Source organism: Sturnira hondurensis, unplaced genomic scaffold (genome assembly GCF_014824575.4).
Source record: "Sturnira hondurensis isolate 20B ecotype Veracruz unplaced genomic scaffold, ASM1482457v3 Scaffold0020601, whole genome shotgun sequence".
Classification (NCBI taxonomy): domain Eukaryota; kingdom Metazoa; phylum Chordata; class Mammalia; order Chiroptera; family Phyllostomidae; genus Sturnira; species Sturnira hondurensis.
Genome location: NW_028093232.1, coordinates 3,699,592 through 3,711,119, shown reverse-complemented (window position 1 = coordinate 3,711,119; position 11,528 = coordinate 3,699,592). Strand labels below are relative to the sequence as shown.

The 11,528-nt window shown below is 43.1% G+C and overlaps 1 protein-coding gene across 1 annotated transcript; it reads left to right on the top strand.

Moving 5' to 3' along the window:
- The first annotated feature begins 4,800 nt into the window (after positions 1-4,800).
- RPS26 (ribosomal protein S26) lies at positions 4,801-6,850 on the top strand. Its single transcript, XM_037030253.1, has 4 exons — positions 4,801-4,911; positions 5,170-5,347; positions 6,070-6,200; positions 6,754-6,850. Exons 1-4 carry the CDS (start codon positions 4,909-4,911, stop codon positions 6,787-6,789), a joined length of 348 nt encoding a protein of 115 aa, XP_036886148.1. The 5' UTR covers positions 4,801-4,908; the 3' UTR covers positions 6,790-6,850.
- The last annotated feature ends 4,678 nt before the right edge of the window (positions 6,851-11,528 follow it).

Genomic DNA, 11,528 nt, shown 5'->3' with positions numbered 1-11,528 from the left:
GCCACAGCCATCTCATTCTCTGCTTTCTTGAGATTCAAACCAAAGGCTGTTTTTTCTATATTTAAAGAAAAAAAGTAAAAACCAAACGCAACACCTCACAAGTTGTAACACTTGGTCCTTCTCTCTCCTTTTCTCTTCCCATCTTTCTTTCCACATGTCCTTTCCTCCCATCCAAGTACTAACCAGGCCCGACCCTGCTTAGCTTCCGAGATCAGACGAGATCGGGCGCGTTCAGGATGGTATGGCCGTAGACCCACATGTCCTTTCCTTATTGGCTCTTTTGCCTCCTACTTTTCTCACTCCCTATCAGGGATAATTTAAGGGGATGGTCAAGGATTGGCTAAGGAACAGACCCTGGGATTGGAGCTCTTCAGGGCTCTAAGAGTCTACCTTACCCTCTATAAGAAGGGAGACCCAAAAAACTTCTCTTCTTCCTCCTTTTTCTCCCCCATTATGTGGTCTCCCTAAGAGAACCCGATTGTCAGGGCAGCGCATTGTGGGTTGATTTTACCTCCTTGACAACGTAGCAATAAACAGATGCTGCCAAGGACAGAGGATGGGGGAGTTAGCTGGGAGTAGAGTGGTCTCTGGAGAAGGGGAGAGTTTTCTCAACACCAACCTGGGGAACTGGCTCCTTGTTTCAGAATGGCAGCAGAGCTAAGATTGATACCTGGGGTTCTCCTCAACGGCTCTGATTATTGAACTCCTTCCTGTTAGACCGACCCCCTACCATCTCTTCTGTGTCTGCTGTGTATTTGGTGACACCCCATAAGGACTAGTCCCTTCCGAGGTATCAGAGCCTTAGGGTGCCACCATCCCCTCCCCCGGTCAGCTTTGGCACCTGTAACCCCCTAGAACATGAAGGACTATGCTCCGAGGCTGCACTCTGAGCCCATGAGAGCAGAGACTGGAAGGCAAGACCAGGTGCTAAGACGGGGAGAGAAGGGCACTCTGTCTCTCTCCAGACCATCGCTGCACTTTAACCAGGGTCTTAGGTACAAAACCCTACTTCCTAGAGCCTTTCAGCTCTGGAACCTCAAACACCCTCATGCTCTCTCCCCCAACTCCTTTTGCATAAGAAAATTAATTAAAAAAAGAAAAAAATGCATTGAAACCCACATGGAGAAAAGAGGTGTTTTCCTTTTGTACTGATATTCAAAATGAACACCACACACAAAAAATTTCTAAATAGACACTTTTCCAGACCTTTGTTTTTTCATGTCCGTGTCCAAGCTGCAGGTGGGATTTTGTAATGCTTCTGGCAGCTTCTGTCCTTGTGTAAATAATATATATATATTATATATATTTTTAATCAGAAGTTATGAAGAACAAAAACAAAAAACAAAGAACAAAAAAAAAACACTGACGCAAGTGCAATACCACCTCTCTTCTCTTTCCCAGGGTTTCATTTGTAGCCTATGCTTGGTGTCTCCTTGGACCTTATCCCTTCACCTCCTCCTCTTCCTCTGATTCCCTTGCCCCCTTTTACTTTTAAAAGAGTTTTTCTCCTTTCTCAAGGGGAGTTAAACTAGCTTTTGAGACTTATTGCAAAACATTTTGTACATGTAATATATTGTAAGTAAATATTTGTGTAACGGAGATATACTACTGTAAGTTTTGTACTGTACTGGCTGAAGGTCTGTTATAAATAAACATGAGTAATTTAACACCCCTGGTTGTTTTTGCAGATTTCCTTTGCCTTGCTTTTCTACTGGGAGGAAGGGGGGCCTCCTTGCAGCATGTTTTACTAACTACTAAACATTTTGAAGGTGCACAAGTCTAAGATTGAGAGGAAACCAAACAAGAATACTCAGATTGTTACTGTAGAAGAGCAGAAGAATTTTCAACCTAGAATGGGAAATGGAAGAGATTTTCCTCCCAGGAATGCCGGCAGGGTAGGAGAAAAAGCCAACACACCTGTCCATCCAAACAAAGTAGAAATTTATCTTATTGTTGAGAACCTACGACATATAAAACATATTATATATCCAGGGAACACAAGTACGATAACATGAATGATGATGATAACAGGCTCTACTTCTTTTTGAGCACTGATAAATGCCATGCACTGTGCCAAATGTTCACTTCCTTATAGAAGCAACCTACAAAGAAGTGATCACGATTACTAGTGAAGAAATAAAAGTCCAAGATTCATCAGCCAATAAATGACGGAACCTGGATTTGAACCCAAAGATGTGTGATTCCAAAGTTGGTGCCCATACCTTTATGCCAGGGAATGTGGCCAGTGAAACCCCAGGCTCTAAAAATCCCAAGAAAAGCCAAGATAGTCACATTAATTTGGTTGTGTCTTACATATGTATTAAATATTTTCTGTCCTTTTCACTCAACCTTCTTCTGTTCCATCTACCTTGCTGTCAGTCCACATGGTAATAATGTCTGCCTTCCTGTTTCCATGAGACTATAGTCAAGTGAATATTGGAGACACTTCCATCTAGAGTCTCATTTTCCATTACCCATTTAAAAATTTTATTTATTGATTTTAGAGAGAAACATTGATTTGTTGTTTCACTTATTCACGAATTCATTGTTTGATTCTTCTATGCGCCCTGATCTGGGCTTGAACCCGCAACCTGGATGAATATGGACAGTGCTCTAATCAACTGAGGTACCTGGCCAGGGCCTTTCCATTCTACATTGAAACTATGAAATTAAAAATGTGAGTATAGCCCTGGCTGATAGGGTTCAGTGGACTGAGTGCCAGCCTGTGAACCAAAAAGTCACTGGTTCAATTCCCAATCAGGGCACATGCCTGGATTTCAGGCCAGGCCCCCAGCTGGGGGTGTATGAGAGGCAACTGATCGATGTATCTTTTGCACATTAATGTTTCTCTCCCTCTCTTTCTCACTCCCTTCCCCTCTCTCTAAAAATAAATACAAATCTCTAAAAAAAGACATTAAAATAATAATAATAATAATAATAATAAATTAAAATGTGAGTATAATTGTTTGAAGCCAAATCAAAAGTTAGAAAATAAATTTTAACCCCAATAAAGTGGGTTAGAGGTTAGGAGAAACCATGGTGGTTGTTAGAGGGAAAGCAAGTCTGGTGAATTCAGACTCCAGGATGATTCATGAATGAACAAACAGCTGGTCTTCATCTGTATCATCTTGGTCTGAATGCTGGGAGGTCCCCCTGACACCCTAGTTTCTTCAGTTTTTGAGATGATGGGGTGATTGGCTGTGCATAGATAGCCACTTCTGCTCAAGCCTAGAAAAGATTTTCTCAAGGCTCTTCAGAGGAAAATGGAATGTATATATAAGAAAGTGTGTTTTAGCCCTGGCTGGTATAGCTCAGTGGATTGAGCACAGGCCTATGAAGCAAAGGGTTGCTGGTTTGATTCCCAGTCAGGGCATATGCCTGGGTTGCAGGCCAGATCCCCAGTAGGGGACATGAGAGGCAACCACACATTGATGTTTCTCTCCCACTCTCTCTCCTTCCCTTCCCCTCTCTCTAAAAATAAATAAATAAACATTTTTAAAAAGAGAAAGGGTGTTTTAGTCAGGGGCCATCAATGAGTGGTAAAATCACTTTAGTGGGGCTTGACCAGCATTTATTAAAACAAAATAGAAAGCTGGCCCTGGCTGTTGTAGCTCAGTGGATTGAGTACGGGCCTGTGAAGCAAAGGATCATGGTTCAATTCCCAGTCAGGGCACATGCCTGGGTTGCGGGTCAGTTCCCAGCAGGGGAAACACAAAAGGCAACCATACATTGATATTTCTCTCCTTCCCTTCCCCTCTAAAGATAAATAAAAAATATTTTTAAAAAATTAAAAATGCATTCCTTAAAAAAAAGCTGAATCAGAAAACATTAAAAAAAACAAAATAGAAAATCGAACATACTAATGCAACTTTTGTCATACAGATAAGTATTGTTTCATGAAGTTCGTTTCCATTTTTGTGTGTGTATTTGTGTTTGTGTAAGTATTTAGTACCACGTACAATATATTTCTACTATGAATCTGAGTTAAAATTATTTAAGTCACTGGTCCAGGCTATGTACCTCCATCCATCTTGTTTGTTGGGTGAGAGGCAGCACAGTATAGTGAAGCCAAAATACCTCTTACTAGAGGTATCTGTGCGACTTTGGGCAACCTCAGTTTTAACCTCTCTACAGTACTTCTCGGTTTTTTCAATCTGTACAGTGAGGGTAGTAACAGTACCTACCTTATAGATTTGCTGAGGGTTAATTACATGAATTAATACTTATAAAGCACCTGGCACTGTGCTAATAGGATCCAGGGATGAAAAGTCGAATGAGAAACAGACTCAGCACCAATGCACAGTGTCCCTGGCCTCTCATGGTGGATTTTTCTCCATAATGGGAGGAAGAATTAGTAAAATGTTTTGTTTTCCTCCGTTTCTCAAACCTACACCAAGTAGTACGGCTGTAGGAGAAACGAGCCGGGAGCGTCCCCCGATGGCGGTAGCACTGTCCTGGGTCTGAGTGCTTGGGGACAAGAGCCTGTCACCGTCGCACTACAACTCCCACAATGCACCGCTTCCCATCTGGCCTCTAATTAGGAGAGCGATCTGTGTGATCTTGCGTCAGACAACTTCCGTGCCTGAAGTCTCGAAAGCCGAATAATTATAACGAATTACGTCCGGGTAAGGTGTAGCGATGCTTGCTGGGAAACGTATTCTTTAATTTTCTTCCGCCACCAGGCAAAATAGTCCCATAGTTACATCGTACCACCAATAAATAAACTCGAGGAACGCTTTTTTCTCTCCAGATTTCAGCGAAAACGCTGAATTATAAAGGAAGTTCAAGTACAGTGAATTACTTTCTTGGCGTTCAATTACGGGCTTTTCCGGTGTGAGTGTAGGGATCTCGCACTATATAAGAGACTGGAGCGGAAGCCGGATCCTCTTTTTGGTCCTCGCTTCCAAGATGGTGAGTGCTGGCGCGTGTTGAGCGTGAGTTTAGGCTGGAGGTAGCGAGGAACAGATTCCAGGGTTGTGGGGGATTTGCGAGCCCAGTCTATGGAGGAGTGGACGGAATGTATGTTTGCTTCGGGCTTACAGAGATTTGCGAGGCACTGGAGATCTCGCTGGCACTTTCCTGAGCGCTGTGGGTGTGGAATGTAGTCGGAAGGGGCTAAGACTGGATAATTTGAGTCTCTTTCCTAACATGGTTTTTACTCTCATGCAGACGAAGAAAAGGAGGAACAACGGTCGTGCCAAAAAAGGCCGCGGCCATGTGCAGCCTATTCGCTGCACCAACTGCGCCCGATGCGTGCCCAAGGATAAGGCCATTAAGAAGTTCGTCATTCGAAACATAGTAGAGGCCGCAGCCGTCAGGGACATTTCGGAAGCGAGTGTCTTCGACGGTAAGCTCCCGCCCTGACTTGTGCAAGTATCATAATACCCACCCCACCCGCAGGCTTTGTTCACATTCCTTGGAGGTTGCAACATTCCTTGGAGGTTGTTGCGGGTGGAGTAGAACAGTGTCTTTGTTGTGGTTGCCGTTTCTAAGCTTTGGCTGGTTAGAGGGGGACTTCCGTGGTAGTACGCAGTCTTTGCTATAGTTTTTCTCTTTTAAAAAAGAAAATCTTTTCCTTCAGGGAATAGAATTCCAAAATCAGTTCATTCTGTAGCAACATTTGGGGAGCAATAGCTGTAAGCATAGAATATGTAACAATTCCTCAGAATTGTTGGATACTTGAGTATCTGTTGTGGAAATGAAATATACAAACTAAGTCTGAAAAAATGTTTAAAGTAGGAGGTTGTCTAGTTGGTTGAGAAAAGATGTTTTTGAAACAGTATGATGTTTTGATCATTTCGTTTTCTTAAACGGTTTTTAAGAAAGGACCTAGGAATAGACATTAGGGCTGGTGCAACTGCTGAAGGAACTGGATGTGTGATTTTTCTAGGATGTGGCTTTGGTCCCCCAAGTGACGGGATGAATTGATAGGGCAGTATTAACTCATTTGTGAAACTGCACGTATGTTTAGGCATCAGAAATTGATCATTTGCTTTGAGAATGAGATTTTGTAGGTGTGCCTAACAGACATTTAAGTACGTTTAATATTACGTTTGTTTTCTATTTTAGCCTACGTGCTTCCCAAGCTGTATGTGAAACTGCATTACTGTGTGAGTTGTGCCATTCACAGCAAAGTGGTCAGGAATCGTTCTCGGGAAGCCCGGAAGGACCGAACACCTCCACCCCGATTCAGACCAGCGGTAAGTGTCTTAAAAAGGAGATGTGGGAGCTGGTGGGGGGTGGGGGGCTACAAAAGATACATGAGGACCCAAGGATTACCTACGGTGAGATCAGCTAAGTCTGGGAAGTTAAGGTGGGACCCACACCAGAGTCACTTACAAGAGAGGAGTTCGAATTTGTTTTGGAATGGGCGGTGTGGTCTCCTTTCACATCTACCAGTTTTTCATGTGACCCAAGTATATTGTTAGTGAAGGGAGGGTAGAGGTCAGGTTCTTTTGAGTGGAGAGAGTCTTCATTTGTGGGTTTCTTTTCTTTTTTTTTTTTTACTATCTTTTTTTAAAGATTTTATTTATTTATCTTTAGAGGGGAAGGGAAGGAGAGAAATATCAATGTATGGCTGCCTCTTGTGAGTCCCCTCCTGGGAACTGGCCTGCAACCCAGGCATGTGCCCTGACTGGGAATGGAACTGGCCAACCCTTTGCTTCACATGCCCATGCTTAATCCACAGAGTTACACCAGCCAGGGCTTCATTTGGTGGTTTTTAACTTGTACTTTCATTCCTTTGTTTTTCAGGGAGCTGCCCCACGACCTCCACCAAAGCCCATGTAAGGAGCCCTAAAGGACTGAAGAAAAGTTCTCTGGAAAAAAATAAAATGGAAATTGTACTTTATATTAGCATAGCGAGTGTGTATTTGTTGCCAGAGAAGATGGGGGTCGTGTATGTCATAGGGACATACATGTCGTGTATGTCAATTATAATTGCTTTTACCAAGTATTCAAATGTGGAGTGGGTGCCACATAGTTTTTTATGGGGGAGAAAGCTTATCTCTGCACCTAAACTTGGGTTTCTTTTGTATTTGTATCCTCATACTGGCCGGGGTTGGGGGGCGGAATTAAAGCATCTGTGAATGTTTGGTTAATTCACAAACATGGCTAATTGGTGTTTTAAAACTGGGGCAGAGGAACTAGAAGGGTAAGGGGAAAGTGTTGATGAGCAAATCAGGAAGAGACTTAGGTGTGCCATGCGCACACCCCCTGGTGGGGGGTGGTCACAAAGACTAGGAAGTACAGAATTTTTAACTATCTAAAATTAGTTCATCAGTGTGACAGTGGTTATTTTCCTAGAATTCAGAAATTTGAAAGTTATGAGTTGGGGGTATATATAAGGATGTGACAGCAAGGAAGGAGTGGAAAACTTGAGAGCATGGGTGGTCCTGTTTATTGGAGAACACCTTAACTGGGGAGGAAAAAAAGGGGAACTCCTGATAGTGATGTACTGAGCATACCAATGCATGTGCTAAAACAGCTGTGGTCAATTCTGATTTTGTCAACACTAAATGTGAGCAAGAGTATCTCTGTCCTTTGTGGGGGATAACACATAACTGTCCCACTTTCCCTTATACTGTAAGCTCTTCACACCAGGGACAAACATTGGATAGAAGAAAATCAGAGGTCTAAGGTCTAAATGGTAAACCTGGTACTCCAAGTCCCAGCTTGCTTAATAAACTAGATTCAAGTAGTAAATTAGGGCTGTGTGTAACTGCTTGAAGATTTCTTGAATTGGCATAGCCTATTCTTTACTCAGGGGTAGGTCTTAACTGGCTCTCCCACAAGTTTTATGCATTCCGAATGCAAAGTAGGATCCTTTCTCTAGAAATCCTACATTCAGGAGCCCAACACTGCTAAGAATTGGTTTAGCAGGGGTTTGTTTGTTTACTTAAAGATAGTTTGAAGTTAATTGATTCTTGGAGTGCCAGGAATAACTCACAAAAGGGCTTTCCGTGTGCCTCAGGTTCTGAAGTAGCCCCGTTCCTACCTGCCAACCCAGTGCCAGTTGCATATAGCTTAAACTATGTTGTTTTTTTAAAGATTTTATTTATTGCCCTAGCTGTTGTGACTCAGTGGATTGAGCGCTGGACTACAAACCAAAGGTCACTGGTTTGGTTCCCAGTCAGGGCACTTCTGGAGTTGGGGGCCAGGTCCTTGATGGGGGGTGCTTGAAAGGCAATCACACAACATCAATATTGCCTGGACCAGTTTAAAGTCTCTTAAAAACTTTTATTTAGCCCTGGCTGGTGTAGCCCAGTAGATTGAACTCTGGCTTGTGAACCAAAAGATCGTGGTTTGATTCCCAGTTACGGGCACATGCCTGGATTGCAGGCCAGTCCCAGCAGGGGACATGAGGGAGGCAACTACACCTTGATATTTCTCCTCTCCTTCCCTTCCCCTCTAAAGATAAATAAATAAAATCTTTTTAAAAAACCTTTATTTTTTTTTTTCCCTGGCTGGTGTAGCTCAGTGGATTGAGTGCCAGCCTGCAAACCAAAGGATTGTGGTTTGATTCTCAGGGTATAAGCCTGGGTTGCAGGCCAGTTCTGGGGGGGAGGGGGGGGATGCAGGGATGCACAAGAAGCAACCATACATTGATATTTCTCTGACTCTCCCCTTCCCCTCTAAGATAAGTAAAATCTAAAAATACATATTTTTAGAAAGGGGAAGGGAGAAAGGGAGAGAAACCTAACGTGTGCCTCTTGCACACCCCCAACATAGGGTCCTGGCCCACTACCCAAGCATGTTCCCCAACTGGGAACCAAACCCGGGACCCTTTAGTTCACAGGCCAGCACGCAATCCACCGAGTCATACCACCCAGGGCTAAACAATATATTACTTGATGGGTGACCAGGATATCCAAGTTCTATGGGGAAGGTAGCTGCTCTGTACTAATCATCTACCCTAAAAGGAAAACCTCATGCCATGCCCACAAGTCAGCATGAGTGTTCTCCAGGTAATTGGACAACAAAATTGGTCTGCTCTGCTTAAGCTATTACACACTGAAGTTGGAGTAGTTGGTCACAAGGTGGGATAGATCTCTGAGCCACACACCCCCTACCTGCCCCAGTTTTAATGGACTTTATTTAGAGGGGGGTATTAATGCAGTTTCAGCAGCTCCAGAACATCGCTGCGTTCTGCAGACTGAAGAGTTTTCAAGCCAGGTAGAGGTCTCAGGGCTCTTCAGCACTGCTCCAGTGTACATCTTTGATGCTACTGAATTCCATGTCCACTCTCACAGCCAGGTTTCATTGAAGTCCTGGGCCACCCTTTTTCTTAACCCCAAATCCTGCATTTTTGTTATTCTTTGCCCACCTTTCCATAATTTAGCATGTATGAGAAAATTATTCACTACCTATCACTAAGTTTGTGTCATGCCACTTTAGTTGACACATTCAGTAGCTATGAGGTGTAAAGGCATGTCCACTGCATGTGTGTTAACAAGCTAATACACTCATCAAAGGAAACAGCCAGTAGGTGAAAGAACAGGCTAGAATCCAGATTTTATTAGTTCAATAAGTACTGACCATGTACTTGGCACTTGGTTTCTGAATCCAACTCCCCCATTAAACAGACACCTAGTTAAGAACGTAGAAGAGCTGACTCCTAGATACAAATCTTACCTCTGATATTTGGAGCTATATGACCTTGGCTGATCACCCATCTCTCCATTTTCAATTTTGTAATCTTTAGGATGGTCATTCTTATTTCATAGTACCTCGGTGAGGTTTAAGTGATAGAAAGCAACCCTTCAGGAAATACTGGGTACCTACTCTGCCAGGCATTTCTAAGTGCTGATGATGTTAGCAGTGACAAAGACCCTGGTCTCAGCTTTCTTTTTTTATTCATTTAAAGATTTTATTTTTAGAGAGGGGAAGGGAGGGAAAAACAGGAGAGAAACACCAATGTGTGGTTGCCTCTCACGCACCCCACACTGAAGACCTGGCCCGCAACACAGGCATGTGCCCTGACTGGGAATCCAACCAGTGGCCCACCAGTTCGAAGGCCAGCATTCAACCCACTGAGCCACACCAGCCAGGGATCAGCTTTATATTTTACTGGGGGACCAGTGTGGGGGTGATCTAGCATGACGAAGGGCTTCAGTTTTGTGTGTTTTTGGTGGCCTGATAGCTGAGGTTGATAGATAACATTTGATGAGAAAAAGCAAGTGAAGGAGCAAGCTGCTTGGATAAATGGGGAAAGCTTTCTAAGCAGAAGGAATAGGGAGTCCAAATGCCCTGGCATGTCACAAAAAAAGGCAGTCAGTGTCTATATTCAAGTGAGCTAGAGGAGAGTGTACTAAGGTTAGGTGTACAATCCTCAAGACTTCATTTGACTTAGAACTGCTTCTTGATTCTAGAGCAGTAATACAGAGCACACAGTGGGGGGCAAAAGTAGGTTTACAGTCACGAGTACACAAAACACATTCTTTTTTAATTTTTTAAAAATTTACTGATTTTTGTGGGCCTGTGAACCAGACGACCGAGGTTCAATTCCCAGTCAGGGCACATGCCTGGGTTGCAGGCCAGTTCCCAGCAGGGGCCAGTTCCCAGCAGGGGATGCACAAGAAGCAACCATACATTGATGTTTCTCTTCCTCTCTCCTTCCCTTCCCCTCTAAAGATAAATAAATAAAATATTTTTTAAAATTTATCGATTTTTAGCCCTGGCTGGTATGACTCAGTGGATTGAGTGCCAGGCTTCAAACCAAAAGGTCGCCGGTTCAATTCCTCCTGAGGGCACATGCCTGGGTTGTGGGCCGGGTCCCCAGCGGGGGGTGCATGAATGACAACCACACATTGATGTTTCTCTCCCTCCCTTCCCCTATCTCTATAAATAAGCAAATTAAATATTAAAAAATAATAAAATTTATTGATTTTTAGAGAGAGGAAAGGAGAAAGAGAAACATCGATCTTCTGGTTCTCCCATCAGGGCATTCACTGGTTGATTCTTGCGCATGCCCTGACGCAGGCACAAACCCACACCCTTGGTGTATTGGGACAACAATCCAATCAACTGAGCTATCCGGCCACAGCTCACACAGTTTATTCTTGTATTATTATTAATTATTGTCTTATTTTCCATACAAACAACTGTAAACCTACTGTTGTCTGACCCTGTGTACTCTTTAATATATCACAATCTCAAGGGGATCTGGAACAGCACTGAGGATCAAACACAATATTTCTGCAGGAAAACGTAAGACTAGCATATTAAGTGGAAGAAATGAAGACTATAAATGACCTGACATGAGTTTCACGTTAGTTTTTGCTGCCATATGATTTCCAAAACTCTTGACTTTTTTTAGAGCTGTTTTGACTTTTTTCTTTAACTTCCATTTATTGATTTCAGAGAGAGGAACCGGGGGAGAAAGGTATACCTCCTTGATATTTCTGCCATATCTATACTGTCATCTTTTTTTAAAAGTATTTTATTTATCTTTTTAGAGGGGAAGGGAAGGAGAGAGGAAAGAAACATCAATGTATGGTTGCTTCTCGTGCATCCCCTGCAGGGAACTG